The sequence below is a fragment of the Myotis myotis genome, unplaced genomic scaffold (genome assembly GCF_014108235.1).
Source record: "Myotis myotis isolate mMyoMyo1 unplaced genomic scaffold, mMyoMyo1.p scaffold_m19_p_6, whole genome shotgun sequence".
Lineage (NCBI taxonomy): Eukaryota > Metazoa > Chordata > Mammalia > Chiroptera > Vespertilionidae > Myotis > Myotis myotis.
The window spans coordinates 90,675,022-90,694,059 of NW_023416368.1; the positions used below are offsets into that span (position 1 = coordinate 90,675,022).

Below are 19,038 nucleotides of genomic sequence, written 5' to 3' on the forward strand. Positions count from 1 at the left end.
CTGACGTAGACCCAATCTCCTGGTCTGTGCTGATGAGGAGTTGGGGTTGGGCAGGTCTCGTAGATGGCGCGGAGGCGCGGCCAAATGTCCTCGTGTGCCCTCTGGAGCCCTCTCAAGGAAAGAGATAGTTCTTGCAGCAAGAAAGTCAGCTTTAAGGTTAGGAATGATAGGGGGTGGCCTGCCAAACATGATAGGAGAGCCGCCCAGTCCCCACCAGTTTCCATGGTTCCTTTCTACCTGCCCTGAACTTTGGGGTCTATAAGCACAATGTAATTTCCAATTTGCCCCAATAGCCCTAGTTACTACCTGCGTTACTTGTGAAATAAAGGCTGTTCCGTTGTCGGACCCTATCATAGCCTCTGGTTCTCCCAACCCAACGAGGTTTCGGCCAGTCTCTGAGTCAGATTCCTCCTCTCTTGGAGAACTTCAAAGTCCTGATGGCTTCTAGGTAACCCTGTTTATTAGTTACAGTGCTCTGCTTTCTTACCTTTCTACCAGTTCCCTTTGTGGCAGAGCAGCAACCAGGCCTCTTTCAAGGGAGTGCGCTAGAAGGGGATATTAGCCCCTCCTTTGCTAGCAGCAACAGGTACCAAACCCTTTCAGTACATTTGATCATCTTCATTCTCGCCCACCTTTACAGATTCTAAGGCCCACTGTCTACCTTTAACCAGCAAGCCAAATGACACTGGCCTGTATTATTTAATTCACAGGCAGGGGGAAGGGCCCATGAAATCTCTGCCCTGAGGAACTGTGAGCCCCACCCTTAAATGTCCCAATCAGACTAGAAAAGCCACAAATACCTTTTAAATCTACCCCAGAATTCCAAAATCCCAAGCCAGCACAGAATATCACATAGCAAATCAAAGTTCCCAGCAAACAAACAGACAGAGATGTTTACTAGTTAGGCGGGCCAATTCCACCTCTGACAGAGAGCAAGCGCCCTTGGGGAAAGATCCCAGCGGCCGCTCAGGGAGCTTTGCTATCGGTCAGAGCACTCAGCCTCAAAGAAATCAAGCGTGTTTTGTTTTGTTTTTTTTTCCGCAGACTTCCACACTTACATGAATAAATAATTATACCCAAGCAGACATACAAACATCAAATAAACATTTACATTTACACCCTTTCAGTGAACAAGTACTTTTACAGTCTTGGGATCTTGAGCAGATAACAGGAACACCGCCTAAGTCCCCTGATGGGGACCTGACAGGAACAGATGTGGGGGCCTTCCTTTCCCACATCCCAGGACAGGATTCTTGACCTATGTCTCATCCAGATAGAAATGGTACTCATCACAAACAAACAAATCCAAAACGAAAAATCAAGAAAACCAAGACCAGAAGTACCCTCTGACGTTTCAGGGGTACCAAGGAAGGAGAAGTTAGGCTGCGTCCAGCCCTTCTCACAATCCACCACCAGTGTCCAGTCCCAGCTCACCGGCCTACCATCCATTCAACATTTCCCTTTCCTCCCATCACACCAAAGCCATGCTTTCCAGTTAGTTAGAACTCTTAGCCTTAATTTTTAGGTGACGTAAATAATTAACATTCCTCAGATTAGCAATACATTCAAAATTTTTAAGAGACACAGAAATTTCACTAGTTAAGCAATTTTAAACAACAAAGATACATATTTAAGCAATAAGGACAGATCAATTTACAGTATGCAATCTAAACCACAGCTTTGGGTAAACACATTATCCTGGGTCTCCAGAACACTGAACTGGAGCCCTCCGACCCTGGGACAGCTGCGCTGTCCCTCCCCGGCAAAGGAAAAATGTGCCCTCTAAGACCAGTATGAAACCAGCTTCTACCTGAAATAATCATACTTTACTTCAGAAATTGGATTACTGCTATCAGTCCCTTTTAAAGACTTTGACATAACCTTTAATTGTCCTTAGTTTAAGGAAAGCAGGGTTTTCTAGATTTAAGAGATTAACTTAAAAATAAATCCTCGAGGCAAGCACCCTTCCTGCCCCATTCACATTTCTGCAGCAAAACTCTGCCTTAAAGCTCCACCCCTGACTAAATCAGAGGGAGGGGCCTTTGCTGTTTCAAGATGGAAGCCCCCAGGGGAGCAGCAAGTCATGTGGCTGCATTGTAGACAAACAGAAATCTTATTAGCTGTTTATACCTTTTATAATCATTTTAAAGCAAAAATCTTCAGTTGAGGTCACAAAATCAATCCTCCCTTCTCAATCAGACCAATAAGCAAAGGCATTTAGTTATTACAATTACATAATTTTTCCCAATTCAATCCGAACCTTAAACTTTTAGCTGGCAAGTTAAATATTCAGCATTTCTCAATATTCAACCAATAGATTTAATTCTGTTCTTTAGATTTTTCATGAGGCAAATTAGAGTAAACTTTACTTTTTACTTTCAAGCGGCTCTGGAAAACCACATTTGAGCCTTGTAAAACAAGTTCTGGCCTACCTGGTCTTTTCAGATGTAAATTGACCACATTCTTCCTTGGGAAGCCAGCCTTAACACCCTTCAGTTAGCATTTAAAAGCTGTTCTTTATTATGGAAATGCCAATTCTTCTGCTGGAATCTAGCTAGCATCTTTTTTTTTTTGGGGGGGGGGTGGCGTAAACGATCAGTCTTGGGCTCCACCCTGCACATCTGCAAAGAGATTCCAGCTCAAAACTCTATCCAAAATCGGACAGTGCGCGCATTAGTTTTAAGCCAGCTTTTCTCTCTACATGTGCACAGAAATCCCAGACGCATTTATTTGGGGAGGGGGTGACCTGTTTTCACAGATCCTTACTCAGATGCCCACCTGACCTAAGTCGTGGAGCCACACAAAGGAGGGGAGAGGGCAGGCCCCCTCCCTCCACACTCGCATACTTTCACCAGACATTCATTCAGAGTTTAAACAATCCATTCAATTCCTAACAACTTCCCAACTCCTGAGGGAGCTCTAAAGCCTCCCTCAATCTCCTTGAAATGATCAATCGTAATACTTAAAGGAGTAGTTTGAGTCTATCCTATAATGTCCGTCCAGTAAGTCCATAGAAAAAACATACACAGAAAACTAAAAGGGCCTGAAAATACAGCCTTCCAACTCCATGGAAGCAACTAGACGATGGCCTTATGCCAAACCGGCGGGAGTGACCTGCCTCGTCTCAAATCCGTGAGGGGAAACCACATCCCTCGTGAGGGGAATACGCATCCCTCCTGCGGAGCGGAACGTCTTCCAACTCTCCCCCGCCCGTGGTCCTTCGCAGTGCGTCCACCTAGACCGCTTCGGGCACTTACAGATTTCAGAAACGAGCTCGCACAGAACAGAACACACAACGACACAGACACCTACCGCGGTCAGTCAGACTCTCCAGATCGGGGGTCCCTCGATAGTCTTGGGAACCCCGGGCGAGCCCCCAAATGTTATGCCCAAATTTCAAGATCCCCAATAGACCAACAGGGAGCCAGCCGAGTCCGATGCAAAAGCAGAGAGTCTTTTATTCAAACCCGGGCTTGGCTCCCCTACCCTCCTTACTGACACAGCAGCAAGTGGCAGAGAGAGAGCTAGCCTGGTGGGAAGAGGAGTTTTATAGGGGGGTGGAGTAAGGGGAGGAGAGGGGACTGTGAGCCCTGCCGATTGACCAGGCACAAGTCTCGTTACACAGGATGTGGTCATATCTATGGTGCGCACGTCCCTTGATTGTCATTGGTTAGAGAAATCCTGGGTGTGGCTAGCAGAGGCTTGGGCTTCCGGGAAGAAGCCTTGCCGAGCACATGGCTGCTGCCCCAACATGGAGGATTTGGGGCAAGATGGAGAGCCCTCGCCCTTTCAGTTTTATTTCCAGTCTGGACCTGGGAGGAGGTACAAGAAAGGTCTGTCTATTTGGCCACCATTGTTTTCCTTGGTGGACATTTCTCATAACTATATTTGTCCTGATATATTTCCTTGGGCAAGGGAAAAATAAGAAAAAAAATATACAAATGGGACTACATCAAACTAAACAGTTTTTGCACAACAAAGGAAACCATCAACAAAATGAAAAGACAGCCCACTTAACAAGAGAACATAGTCATCAATGTTACATCTGACAAAGGGTTAATATCCAAAATTCATAGAGAACTCATAACTCAACACCAAAAATTAAATAATTTAATTTTAAAAATGGGCAGAGGACCAGAATTGGCAGTTCTTTAAAGAAACCATTCAGATGGCTAATCTATACTAATAATAGCCTAGGGCCGTCAGGAGGGATGACCAAATGTAGAGGGGGGAGGGGCAGGCGCTGCAGGTAACCTCTGCCTCCGAGGTTGACTCCAGCAGGACCTGGGCCCTCCCCTCTGTGGACCAGAGGCCCTTTTCCTGATGCCATGTTCCGGGATCTCTCAGACCCATTTGTGGAAGTCAGAAAACTCTGAGTGTGGTCATCCCACCCTGGGGACACCCAGGGCTTACAGGGGGGGAGGGCCTTGGTGGGGTCCCCTGTATTGTGGTATCCAGAGTCCCATTAGTGTTTCCTCAGGGTTCTCACCTTGACTCTGGCAGGACTTGGGCCGGTCCTCTACGTATCTGAGGTTCCGCTCCCTGTACCAAAGCCCCAGAGTCTCTGAGACCCAGATGCAGAAATTGCCTGCTGCCCATTCCCTCCTCCCCAGCACCCACCTCACCTCTCTGCTGCTCAGGAGGCTGAAGCCAGGGAAGCGCATCCATCCACCTTGGAAGACCCATCTTGGATGCGGTGTGTGTGCCCGGAGCCCACCCTGCCCCGGGCCTGAACCGCCAACAGGCCTGGGCCTGGGCCATGGACAACTTCCCTGCGCTGAGCCGCCCCTCCTGTGACACCCGCCTCTGATAGGAGCCACAGTCACCTCAAGGGGAGGCCCAGGCACCAGACCGCACAGCCCTGTGGCTGCTGAACCATCCAGGAGGCGCCAGCCCCAGAGGGGACAGAGGGACGCGGGCTCCTGGTGCCATGCTGAGCCCAAGCCACCCACACCAGCGCCGAGCACCCAGGCTGCACCCCAGGAAGCAGACAGAAGGCAGCCAGCCTGCTCCAGGAGCTCGCACCCCTGAGGAGCCCGAGACTGCCCTGTAGGCAGCCTTGCTGCTTCTTTCTCTCCTGAGGGACGCACAGACTTCCCTGGGACAAATCCCTCCCCGAGTGCACTCAATAACATGCTAAGGTACTGACCTGGCTTTTGCATCTACTTCTCATCTCTCTGTTCTCTTCTGGAGCCCATGGACCGCGATTAAACCACGGATCCCTTAAAAAAAAAAAAAAAGAAAGAAATCACCTGTTGTCATCATCCCGCCCTGGGTGGGATGATTCTGTTCTAGGGTTCAGGATCCCTCCCTCCTCCCTCGTGTTCCTCACCTTGAGCCCTAGCAGGTCCCAGGATCCTCCTCCTGTTGACCCAAGGCCGGCTCCTCAGATCAGGGCCTCACTGGTACCAAGCCCAGCAATTCCAAAACCTGATGGCAGGGGCTGAGATGGATTCCGTAGGGTCCTCTAGCCCTGCCTCTGACCCATACTTTGACAGGGCCTGGGCCTCCTGTCCTCTATGAACCTGAGTCTGCAATCCTCAGACCAAGGCTCTGACTCCCCGAGTTCCCTGAGGAGCTGGGGCGGAGGGGGGGTGGGGGGAGGTGCAGTTTTCAACATACAAACAGGACGCCCAACTTTGGGAATTTAAATTCCTGCCTCATTCACCTTATACTGTTAAACCCCAAATCTAGATACTGTATCTACTATGATCACCCCCAAGATTTTAAACAAAGCTAAGATAACCAGTTGAGCAATTCTATTCATTAAAGACAGCCTAAAGGCAATGATTTCAACCTTGAAAACAGAAAGCTGGGGAGAGCCACATGGACAAGGCGGGTGAGATGAAAAATTTCTCTGGTAGTAGCCAAGAAGTAAATAGTTTTCAAGGTGCATAAGAGCAACCTGTACTAGGAAAGCAGGGTAATTCACATCTCCACAGAGACAGTCACATTACCTTGAAAAGATTTTAGGTAAATCTTATGAAAACTAGCTAATGGTGAAGGATGAGAAAGAACAATGAACCACTGAAATCGGTGGCCTAGGGAAATGTTTGGAGGAAGCATCATCTCCCTACCATGTGACCCATCATAATTGAATATGGGGCCAATAATTTTTGAGAAGGCTTAGGAGTGCTAAAAAAATGCCCCCCTTCTCTTACCAAAGCATCTCAGCCTCCTCACCCCTCCCCATGGAAGTGTCAGGATGGTGCTTTGCGATGTCTAAGTTTCTCTCCCAGAGCTACCATTAGCTGGAGGGGAGGCTTCCTGATTAATTAAAGCCTAGGGGGTGTGGCCCCTCATTGTCCTAGAGAAAAGTATATGTTCAGGAGGCCTGGGGTAGGGCCCTGGGAAATTTTGACATGGTGAAGATGACCAGGAAACCACAAACTCCTAGCACAGTTATGTAACAACAAACCCCATTCACCAAAAGAAGGTAAAAGAGGAAACAGCCCTGTTAACCCAGGTCCGGTGTCAAGAATGAAAGGACCACACCCAGACTTCTCCTCTTCTTTAGTGGCATCTCCCCAAGACTCCCTGGTCTTGCCTGGCAGATTCCAGACTCAACCCATGCTTTTTCTCATGAAGACTTTTTTCCCTTTCATCCCAGCCATTTCCCCACAAACCAATGTCCTTCTGTGCTCACTCTGTTGTCCTTTCAGGTACTAAAGACATCCATGGGGGTGAAAAGATGTCTTTAAGGGAGTTCAAGGAAAGGAGCCTTTCCAAAAATTCCTACCCCTTCAAGAAAACCTATGAAAGCTATAAAGCCAACAAGATGTGGCCATGATCACAGGCCAAATGAGGAACTGAATAAAAATGATCCAGAAAAAGACCAAGACAATGTAGAAAAATTCACCATCTCAAAGGATAACTTGGGCAGCCAATAACTTCAGAGCTAGGCCAAAGACCTCAGAACTATCTATGAAGTCTCTGAGGTTTGGCCCCCAAGAAATGTTGACAATGTGGAAGCCAAATTTTACACCTACAGGGTGCACCAATAGTGATGATTAAAATAAAATTGGTAAGTGGTCCACTTCCAGTGTAAGCATAATTTGAAGACAATTTTTATTAAATTTACTGGGATAACATCTACATTATAAAAGACCAGGGGACATCACATCCTAAACGACCAGACAGATGACCAGTCACTAGGCGTGGCAGGGCAGGGGGGTGGGGTGGGGGGAGTGGGGGGAGGCTGATGAGGTGAAGTTGTTAGCCTCTGGCCCAGGCTGGGCAGAAGCCTAACAACCTTGCCGCTGCCTCTGTGGCTGTGGATCAGGCCCGGAGAGAGGCCTGGAGAGAGAGGCAGGGCCTAATCAGCAGCAACTGCGGCTGCTGGCAAGGCCTGGAGAGAGAGAGAGAGAGAGAGAGAGAGAGAGAGAGAGAGAGAGAGAGAGAGAGAGAAAGAGAGAGAGGTGGGGCCTGATCAGCAGCTGCCACAGAGGCTGCAGTTCAGGCCCAGAGAGAGGCCCGGAGGCAGAGGCAGGCAGAGGGGTTGGGGGCAATCAAGCAGGCAGGAAGAGGCAGTTAGGGGTGATCAGGCAGGCAGGCAGGTGAGTGGTTAGGAGCCAGTGGCCCCAGATTGCGAGAAGGATGTCCGACTGCCGGTTTAGGCCCGATCCCACAAAACCAGCAGTCAGACATCCCCCAAGTGGTCCCCGATTGGAGAAGGTGCAGGCTGGGCTGAGAGAAATCCCCTCCATGCACGAATTTCGTGCACCGGGCATCTAGTGTGTATATATATATTTATATATGAAAAGATTCTCAGAGTACTAATTACCAGAGAAATGAAAATTAAAGCCAGAATGAGGTATCACCTCACTCCTGTCAAAAGGGCTGTCAGCAATTAATCAACTGGTGTGGCTCAGCTGGTTGGAGTGTCCTCCTGTGCAACACAGGATTGTGGGTTTAAGTCCAGGTCAGGGTATATACCCAGGTTGTGGGTTCAATCCCTAGTCATAGTGTGTATGGGGGCAGCCTATCAATGTTTTACTCTCACTTAGATATTTCTCTCTCTCGGTCTCTCTCCCTCTCCTTTCCTCTCTCTAAAATCAATAAAAACATATCCTCAGGTGAGGATTATATAAATAAAGAAAGAAAGAAACAAATGTTTGCAAGGTGTGGAGAAAAGGGAACCCTTGTGCATTTTTGGTGGGAATATAGATTGGTGCAACCACTGTGGAAAACAGTATGGAGTTTCCTCAAAAAAATTAAAAATGGAGCTGCCTTATGATCCAGCAATTCTACTTTAGGGAATATATCTGAAGAAACCCATTTAATTTCTTTAATAGATAGATGCCTATTCAGAGTCTCTATTTATTTTATTTTATTTTTATGTAAGTTTTGGTAAGTTGGTTCCCACCTCACCCCCCAAGGAACTGGCCCATTTTATCTCGGTTTTCCAATTATGGACATATAGTTTTTCTTTTTTTTTTTTTTACTTTTTTTTTTAATTTTTTTTTAATAAACAAAAATTTTTTTTAATTAAATCTTTATTGTTCAGATTATTACATTTGTTCCTCTTTTTTTTCCCCCCATAACTCCCCTCCTCCCAGTTCCCGCCCCACCCTCCGCCCTCACTCCCCACCCACTGTCCTCATCCATAGGTGCACGATTTTTGTCCAGTCTCTTCCCGCATCTCCCACACCCCTTTCCCCCCCAGGAATAGTCAGTCCATTCCCTTTCTATGTCCCTGATTCTATTATAATCAACAGTTCATTCTGTTCATCAGATTATTTATTCACTTGATTCTTAGATTCACTTGTTGATAGATGCATATTTGTTGTTCATAATTTGTATCTTTACCTTTTTCTTCCTCTTCCTCTTCTTAAAGGATACCTTTCAGCATTTCATATAATCCTGGTTTGGTGGTGATGAACTCCTTTAGCTTTTCCTTATCTGTGAAGCTCTTTATCTGACCTTCAATTCTGAATGATAGCTTTGCTGGATAAAGTAATCTTGGTTGTAGGTTCTTGGTATTCATCACTTTGAATATTTCTTGCCATTCCCTTCTGGCCTGCAAAGTTTCTGTTGAGAAATCAGCTGACAGTCGTATGGGTATTCCCTTGTAGGTAACTGAGTTTCTTTCTCTTGCTGTTTTTAAGATTCTCTCTTTGTCTTTTGCTCTTGGCATTTTAATTATGATGTGTCTTGGTGTGGTCCTCTTTGGATTCCTTTTGTTTGGGGTTCTCCGCGCTTCTTGGACCTGTAAGTCCATTTCTTTCACCAGGTGGGGGAAGTTTTCTGTCATTATTTCTTCAAATAGGTTTTCAATATCTTGCTCTCTCTCATCTTCTGGCACCCCTATAATTCTGATGTTGGTACGCTTGAAGCTGTCCCAGAGGCTCCTTACACTATCTTCGTATTTTTGGATTCTTTTTTCATTTTGCTTTTCTGGTTGGGTGTTTTTTGCTTCCTCGCATTTCAAATCATTGACTTGATTCTTGCACTCCTCTAGTCTGCTGTCGGGAGTCTGTATAATATTCGTTATTTCAGTCCATGTATGCTTAATTTCTAGTTGGTTCCCCAATATAAGATCGAGGGTCTTATTAGTTTTCTTGTAGATCTCATTAAGTTTATCTGTGGCTTCTAAACAGTTCTTGAGAGACCTTAAAAGTGTGGTTCTGAACTCTATATCTTCCATTGACAATTTTGTCCTGTTTCTTTGTCTCCGCATTTTGTTATGCTTCCTTGGTGCACCCCCTAGTGGTCTTTGTGCGCAGTCTTATAGTTAAATCTTGATTGTTGTAGCTAATTCCAGGGAGGGTTTGACCTCCAGGCCAAGTGGCTATGAGAATCAGCTGTGTCTGCAGTGAGAGAACTTCTGTCCTCTAGGGAGGTGCTAATCTAGCCTTTACCTGAGAATGCCTCTGTGCAGGGCTTGGGCGGGGCGGGTCGCACAGGATCAACAGGGTGGGCCAGAGAGAGCAGTTATGGCGGCTCTCAGTCCTGTCCCCAGGAGCTCTGCCTCTCTGGGTCCCAGCACCCACTGCAAAGCTCAGAGAGAAAGCTGCACTCGCTCTGACCGAAGCCAGACAGTCCCGCTTCTCCCGTTTGAGTCTGGGTCCCTAAAGACTCGCCCGGATCTGGAGCTCAGAGTCTGCGACTCCCTCCCGATTGAAAACGCCAACCGCGCCCTCCGCTGCCAGCCCGCTCCGCGCACTCCGCACCTCAGAATTTGACTTCAGCACTGCGCCTCCTCTGAGTGTCCGTATGCGTTTCTCTTTCCTCCTAGTTGTAGGACTTCCACACAGCCAGCGTTCCTGTGGTTCTGGGTGATGTCCCTTCCGTTTTTTGGTTTCACTTTTGAAGTAGTTGTTCAAAGCAGCAAACTCCGGCGTTAACCTATGCCGCCATCTTGGTTCTCCTCTAGTTTTTCATAGTAGACACTTATTAGCCTTTTAATATCCATGGGATCTATAGTGATATCCCTTCTTTAATTCCTGACATCAGTTTGTGTCTTCTCTTTTTCTTTGTTAACTTGGGTAGAAGTTTATTCATTTTATTTACTCTTTCAAAAAACCGGTTTTTAGTTTTATTTATATTTTCTATTGATATCTTCTTTTCTTTTTTGATATCTTCTTTTTTAAAAATTTTCTGAAAACTTTTATTTATTTAATTCTTTTCTTTATTAAGGTATTACATATGTGTCCTTATCCCTCCATATCTTATTTTCAAAATTATTGTTTTCTGCTCTATTTTTTCTTCTGCTTACTTTGCACTTGATCTTAGCCAAAAGGCCGAGAAGCGATCTTCTTCTGCTTACTTTGGATTTAACTTGCTCTTCTTTTTCTAGTTTTCTAAGATAATTGATTTTAAGTCTTTCTTTTCTAATATATGCATTTCATGGTATAAATTTCCCATCATGCACTACTTTTGCTGCATTCCACCAATTTTGGTAAGTTATTTTTATCATTTTCATTTAGTTCAAATGTTTTAAATTTTATCTTGAGATTTCTTCCTTGATTCATGTATTATTTATTTATTTATTTATTTTTATTTTTTTTAAATATATTTTATTGATCTTTTACAGAGAGGAAGGGAGAGAGATAGAGAGTAAGAAACATCGATGAGAGAGAAACATCGACCAGCCGCCTCCTGCACACCTCCCACTGGGGATGTGCCCGCAACCCAGGTACATGCCCTTGACCGGAATCGAACCCGGGACCTCTCAGTCCGCAGGCCGACGCTCTATCCACTGAGCCAAACCGGTTTCGGCTGATTCATGTATTATTTAGAAGTGTGTTGTTGATCTCTATGTAGTCTGGGATTTTTCAGATACCTTTCTCTTATAGATCCCTATTTTAATTCCATTGTGGTCTGAGAGCAGATATTGGTTTTTGTTTTGTTTTTTTAGAGAGAGAGAGAGATGGAGGGGAAGGGAGAGGGAGAGGAAGAAACATCGATGTGAGAGCAAAATATGGATATGCTGCTTCCTGCACACCCCCTACCAGGGATTGAGCCCGCAAACCAGGCATGTACCCTGACCAGGAATCGAACCAGCAACCTTTTGGTGCATGAGATGACTTCCAACCAACCGAGCCACACTAGCCAAGGCTCTACTGCATTTCTTTTTTATTCTTTCCTACACTATCAATCTCTTTTCTTATGTTATTTATCTCTTTCTGTGTGTTGTCTGCTTTTTTCCCTAGAATCCTTAGCATATTAATCAGTTATTTTAAATTTCTGGTCCAGTAATTCCAACATTCCTGTCATTTCTGATTCTGCCTCTGGATGCGTGCTCTGTCTCCATAAGCTGTGAGAGTTTTCATTGTTGCTTTTGCCTTTTAGTATGCCCTTGTAGTTTTTGTTGAAAGTTGCACATAATGTATTGGGTAAAAGGCACTATAGTAATCAGGCCTTAGTGATGTGGTGGTAAGATGGAGGGGTGGGGATGCTGTTCTATAGACCTATGATTAGGCCTCAGTCTTATAATAAGCCTGTGACCCCAGGTTGTAAGCTTCACCAGTGCTTCTCAGGGCCCCTTTCCCCCCACGTTGGAACAGGATGGCTAAAAAGGGGTGAAGTTGAGTATTTTCCTTCATTGTATCAGTTAGATACTGATAAAAGCCCAATAGATTAGATGCTGGTAAAATAGTTTCTTTAACCCATGGGCAGGTTCTGAGGGTTGAGAGTTTGGAGAGATTTGAAAAGGCACAAGGCAGAAGGGGAGTGGCCTAAGTACAAGGTGTGCTCTGACTGAGTGGAGTGCTATCCATTTTTCCTAGCCTGGACCAGAGGACATACATCCCTGGTCTGGTGCTGCACGAATGCTATGTCATGGTGATATCATTTCACTGTCTCTTATTTTAATTTCTGATGTTGGAATCCTGTAGTCCTATGTTTTTGGTCCTAGCCTGCGGTATATAAGAATCATGACCTTAAAAAATCAAAAAGGGAGGTAGAATTTTTCATGACCTATGGCAGTAAATATTATTATAACCTAAAACCTATAGGTTCATTAAAATAATGAATTTTTCCACTGTGGGATAAGAAGCTTAAACCCCAAGAACTATAGGAGGTCAGCATTATTGATTAATATTAGCTTGGGTATTTAGTTTTCCACCATGGTGGGCATAGACAAAACAGGGGGCTTTCTTTGCCAGTGAATTGTGTAGAATACACTGCCAATCTCTTGTCTCTGTCCCCCATGACTACTTCTGATATTCAGGTGAAATTACTGAAGAAATGTGCTTTAAGCCAAGCTTTTGAGATGGTTCTCAGCCCTCAATCAAAAGAATTTACCCCAGCCTGGCCAGTGTGGCTTAATGGTTGAACATCGACCCGTGAACCAAGAGTCACAGTTGATTCTAGGTCAAGCACATGCCAAGGTTGCAGGCTCGATCCCCAATAGGGGTTGTGCAAGAGGCAGCTGACCAATGATTCTCTCTTCCTCTTCCTTCCTCTTTTTGAAATCAATAAAAACACATATTAAAAAAATTTTTTTAAAGAATTTATTTCAGAACTTTCCCTTTTTCCTCTAAAGAACAAGAATCTTCTCCCGGAGGAAATTCAAAAGAATTTAGAAGCAGCAGAAGAAAGACACAAATCTCATGAAACAGGTATTGAAGTAGCTTGCTGAGAAAGGAGAGCATACGAAAGAAGTGCTTCAGAAAGCAACAGAAGAAAAGAACTACAGTAAAATTTCGTGCTTTGGTACTGGTTCTCACGAAGGTTTCTGTATGTGGGTTCCTGCTCCAGTAAGTTGGATTCTGTGGATCTGCCTGTCTGTCTCTCCAATTTTTTGTAGTAGCAATTTTCCCTTTGATCTAAATCAGCGGTTCTTAACCTGTGGATCACAACCCCTTTGGCGGTCGAACGACCCTTTCACAGGGGTCGCCTAAGACCATCCTGCATATCAGATATTTACATTACGATTTATAACAGTAGCAACATTACAGTTATGAAGTAACAACGAAAATAATTTTATGGTTGGGTCACAACATGAGGAACTGTATTTAAAGGGCCAGAAGGTTGAGAACCACTGATCTAAATTCTCTGATGGATCTAAGAAGAGTTGTTGATTTAAAAAAAAATATATATATATATATATATATATATATATATATATATATATATATATATTTAAAATTGATTTCAGAGAGGAAGGGAGAGGAAAAGAGAGATAGAAACATCAATGATGAGAGAGAATCTTCAATTGGCTGTCTCCTGCATGCTTCCTAACTGGGGATCAAGCCGAAAACCTGGGTATGTTCCCTGACCAGGAATCAAACAGTGATGTTTGATTAGTTGACGCTTAACCACTGAGCCACACTGGTAGGGCAAGAGTTATTGAATTTAGTTTGTTCAACTTTTTAGTGGTTAGGGCAGAGTGACAACTTCCAAGTTACTCACATGCTGGACTGAAAATAAAGAGCAAAAAGAGAAGAGTGGAAGAGAAGACAGTAAAATCAAAGAAGGCAAATTCTTTGGGGTGAAACTGGACAATTTCACAAATGGTCACTGACTGGGTAATTCTAAAAGATTGTGGTCGCGAATGGATAGACAGCAACAGCTTCCTGTGGTTTAAATGCTTTGGAAAAATAAGCAAGAGAATTTCCCACATCTGTGATTGCTCTAACCACTCAGTAGGCAATTAAATTTAGAGGCATTTCATCTCAAAACAGCTAAAATAAAATAAATCATTCAAATAAGTAAAAGTTTCAACTATTTTATTAGTATATTATATTTAGACTAGAGAACGGGTGCATGAATTAGTGCACCAGTGGGTTCCCTTGGCCTGGCCTGCAGGATCGGGACAAAACCAGCTCTCTGACCTCCCCGAAAGGGTCCCAGATTGCAAGAGGGTGCAGGCCAGGCCAAGGGACCCACCAGTGCATGATCGGGGCCAGGAGGGACGCGGGAGGTTGGCCAGCCAGGGAGGGGCCCCGGGAGGGCTCCAGGGCGTGTCCGTCCCATCTCACTTCGTCCTGATCCCTGATCGGCCAGACCCCAGCAGCAAGCTAACCTACTGGTTGGAGCGTCTGCCCCCTGGTGCTCAGTGCATGTCATAGGGAGCAGTTGAGCAGACTTAGCATATCATTAGCATATTACACTTTGATTGGTTGAACAGCTGACTGGAAGACCGGACACTTAGCATATTAGGCTTTTATTATATAGGATAAGTCTTCTTAGGAAAAAGGATAAGCCTTGATGGAATTACTTCTTCACTCATAGTTTGATTAATTAAATTCATTCATTCATTCAACAAACTGAATCCTTAGGATATACCAGGCACTGTGCTAAACACAAAATTGTTTCTGCCAACAAGTCTCTTAAGCTAGTCAGAGAGACAGGCTCATAAATGGAAACAGAAAATAATGTGGCACATAAAATGACAGAGAGGTATACAAGGTGACAGAAAGAAAAGGAAGGACATCAAATCCAGCCTGGAGCAGAAGGAGGAAAGGCTTCCAGAACACAGTGGTGCCTGAATATTAACAAGCCCAGCTTCTTCTCCTCTATATCTCATAGATTATGTACAATGTATGTTTTGTCTCATTCCTCCTTTAGCCAAGTCCTGAGGCTGTAACTCCTAGAGATAAGAACTGGAAATAACTGGATATTGTGACAGGGCATGCATATTTCTGTAAATGCATGATGATGATGAGGCATCCCCAGCAAGCAGGAGAGAGGACACTGAGCATCGTGCAGCCTTACAGAAGTGCTGCGGTGTTTGAACCCTCTGGCAAGTTCGTGCATGATGGCTGGAGTGAGGCTGCGTAGGTGTCTGACCACAAACACATTGGGGCATCAGCAAATAAATATCACTGCCACGATACGGTGATGTGTAGGTGACATTTTGTTCTTTGAATTCTCCAGAGCTCCTGCAGTCTACACATCTACAGTACGTCTTAATTTGGAATTAGAGAGTGGGTGCTAGAAAAAAAACTTCAAGATCATAGTGCAGAAACCTTTCATTCACAGCAGAGGCCTCTGAGAGGAAATTGGCCTGTTTGAGGTCATGCAGCTTATTTATTAAGAGAGATGAAACCAGAATGTGGATCTAGGTCATTTCTTTAAAAAAATATGTATGGCCGAAACCGGTTTGGCTCAGTGGATAGAGCGTCGGCCTGCGGACTGAAAGGTCCCAGGTTCGATTCCGGTCAAGGGCATGTACCTGGGTTGTGGGCACATCCCCAGTAGGAGATGTGCAGGAGGCAGCTGATCGATGTTTCTTGCTCATCGATGTTTCTAACTCTCTATCTCTCTCCCTTCCTCTCTGTAAAAAATCAATAAAATATATTAAAAAAAAAATATGTATGTTTTTATTGATTGCAGAGAGAGGGAGAGACAGGAACATCAATGATGAGAGAGAATCATCGATTGGCTCCCTCCTATATGCCCCCTACTGGGGATTGACACCAAAACTCAGGCTTGTGCCCTGACCAGGAATTGAACCATGACCTCCTCGTTCATGGGTCAATGCTCAACCACTGAGCCACACTGGCTGGGCAAGGTCATTTATTTATTCATTAAAACAACTGAATGATATCTAAGTGCTGAGTGCTGAGTACAGAGTATGAAATTTATATTCATTGATATTTCTCTACAGTCTTGCTGATTGCAATCTCAGGTTTCATTTAACATATTCCTCTAGACCTTCTGGTTTACTGATTTATTTTATCTCCAGGGTCACACAGCCAGTGAGCGGCAGAGGCCAGATTCATATTCAACTCTGGTGGCTGTTACATGGTTCCATAAGACAAATCCCTTTCACCTTTTAAATAGTTCAACGAAAAAGAAAATCAATTTATTCTTCACACACTGGACACACGTTCATTGCTCACATGTTGTTTGTGAGAATCTTATATATATGAGCTCTCATTCTAACATAGTTCTAAGACATTAGAAGGGTGAGGTTGAAGTTATGCACTTTTCAGTTTATGACATTATTTCTTCAGCACCACTATATGTCATAGCAAGATACTGTATGTCATTGCACCTTCCCTTGGGGAAGAGGGAACAGGACACAGAATAGTAAGTGCTAAACTGTACAGCCCAGGAAAAAGACCAACAGTGCGTCAGGACTGTCGGAGAAGGTTCCAAGGAAGATTAGAACTGAGCTCCAGCCTCAGGGAGCAGAATATTGACACTGAGAAGGAAACACATGCAGTAGGGAGTGTGGACAATATTAACCTGGCAAACTCAGGGAGGCCTGCCTGGCAGCCTTACAAACTCAGAGGCTGAAAGTAAGCATATGGGACGGTCTGAAATTAAAACTTAACTAAAAGTGAGTCATGGTGAGTACTTACATCCTAGGCTGGTGTCTCCCTTGACAGAGGTCAGTCTTCATCCTAACTGGGCCTCTTGTCTTTTTGCATATGTCTTAACACACCTTTGGGAAGTCAGAGAAACCCCCTTTTCCCAGACTCTCGGGGCGCAATCTCCCACCAGAGCATGAGACCACCGAGCCCCTCATCAATATCTTGTTGCCCAAATACCGTCTGTATGTGCTGTAAATATCAATTGTTAACCATCCTGTATCCGCCAATGTAATAGAAGTATTTGTCTCTTCATTTTATCCCAGTGGTTCTCAACCTTCTGGCCCTTTAAATACAGTTCCTCATGTTGTGACCCAACCATGAAATTATTTTCGTTGCTACTTCATAACTGTCATGTTGCTACTGTTATTAATCGTAATGTAAATATCTGATATGCAGAATGGTCTTAGGCGACCCCTGTGAAAGAGTCGTTCCACCGCCAAAGGGGTCGCGACCCACAGCTTGAGAACCGCTGTTGTATCCACGCTGAAATTTCCCTGGTTTGCTTTCTCCCGCCTCCCTGACCTACCACCATGTAACCCTCCTTGGGCCTCCTCCTCTGATAAAACAAACTGCAAAACTGCATTCTCTGAAGCACTTTCTCGTTCCGTTATGATTTTGCTTCCAGGCAATTGTCAGTTTGGCTCAAATAAACTCGGAAAGATTCTCTGTTTGTTTGGACGTTTCTTACACCGCCCGCAGTAAGAGCAGCCGACGCTAACATACCTCTCAGTCAGCGCACGCACTGTCACGGCGGGGCGGCCCGCTGACCGCTGACATCGGGAAAGGAAGTGCAGTAGCGTGGAAATTTAAACATCTGAACGTAGGTGGTCGAGCCACGGTAAACGGCGATCCACCGGGGCCATCCGAGCGCCTCTGGCGCCCCTAGCGGGACTGCGGTTCCACTATCCGAAACCACAAGGTGGAGGCATTATCATTTTCCTCCATAAAATGCTCCCACAAACCACGACTCGAGGGTGCGCGCTACGCACCTGCACGCTACGCAGGCGCAAAGCTGTTCATTCCTCACAAAGACGGCGGGGGCACGGGCCACGCAAATAGAGTCATCATTCCGCTTCTAGGTGCGGGGGGCGGGGCCACGCATGCGCCGTGAGGACGTGTGAGCTTTATTTCACGCGGAGGAGACGGTGACGTAATGACAGAGGAGGCGGTGGTCAAAGAACGGAAGCCGGGAGGGAACGAGGGCGAAAGGGGACCCGGGCCAGGCTGGTGTTCGGAGTCTTGGCGGGGCTGGGGTTCCGATGTGGTCCCCGGAGCGGGAGGCCGAAGTCCCGGCCGGGGGAGACCCGGCGGGCCTACTGCCCCCCGAGTGGGAGGAGGACGAGGAGCGCATGTCCTTCCTGTTCTCCGCCTTCAAAAGGAGTCGCGAGGTGAACAGCACCGACTGGGACAGCAAGATGGGCTTCTGGGCGCCGTTGGTGCTGAGCCACAGCCGCCGCCAAGGGGTGGTGCGCCTGCGACTGCGGGACTTGCAGGAGGCCTTCCAGCGCAAGGGTAGCGTCCCGCTGGGGCTGGCCACGGTGCTGCAGGACCTGCTGCGGTGAGGGCGGGCCGGGGCCGGGGCCGGGGCCTGGGCTGGGGGCGGCTCCCGAGGGCAGGGGTCCGCGGTTTCCCCGACGGCGCACGCACCGCGCCCAGCCGGGGTCTGCCTCAGAGCAGCCTCCGTGTTGGTTCATAGGCGGAGGAAGAGGACGACCAGGCGCCCGGGGTAGGGGCGCCCGCGGGGAGATGGAGACGGGTCTGGGGATGGTCCGATTAGAGGCGATCCAGACGGTAAGAGGAGGAGCCTTCCTGGCGGAGGTGGCGGGGATCTGTCTGGACTGGAACCCGGTTCTGGGGTTATTTCCTAGGGCCTCCCAATGTCATCACCCCGGAACAGGTCAGGGAGGTTTACTGAAGGAAGGAAGGTCAGAGGTAAGAAGGGGGCCGTGCTGGGGAAGAGGCCAGGTTGTAGGGATCTTGCCAACAGCCCAAGCACAAGCCGTGCGCCTGGCCTATCTTGGCTTGTCCTTGGCGCAGGCTGTTTGGAGCAGAGTACCTGCCGGATGCTGAGGGCCTTGCTGAATGTCCCGGCGCCCTGAGGAGGTCCTGTAGGTGCTGCTGCCTGTGCACAGGTGCAGGGTTTTGGGTACCCGAGGCCATAACATGGGTACCTAACAGATGAATAGCGCTTCAGTGTGCAGATACTTCGCATAGGCCGTTTCCTCCGACCTCCTCGGCAGTCCCGCGGACAAGATGATGGACCTACCCT

General features: G+C 46.3%; 1 protein-coding gene and 1 long non-coding RNA gene across 4 annotated transcripts in view; one reads left to right on the forward strand and one right to left on the reverse strand.

The window, feature by feature from the left end:
- Positions 1-18,056, reverse strand: LOC118658902. The gene is made up of 3 exons (XR_004968406.1): positions 17,493-18,056; positions 5,150-5,222; positions 1-149 (listed from the first exon to the last, which is right to left on the reverse strand). It is a non-coding gene; the product is annotated as an uncharacterized LOC118658902 (long non-coding RNA).
- The window catches only part of CHMP7 (charged multivesicular body protein 7), a 13,255-nt gene continuing 12,146 nt past the window's right edge, over positions 17,930-19,038 (forward strand). The window contains exon 1 of one of the 3 annotated variants that reach the window (XM_036314706.1): positions 17,930-18,327. In XM_036314706.1, coding sequence (XP_036170599.1) covers positions 18,029-18,327 — 299 coding nt within the window. In that variant the 5' untranslated portion in view covers positions 17,930-18,028. Of the gene's footprint in view, positions 18,328-18,465; positions 18,561-19,038 lie in introns of those variants that run through there. The other 2 variants (XM_036314707.1, XM_036314708.1) reach the window with 2 other exon arrangements.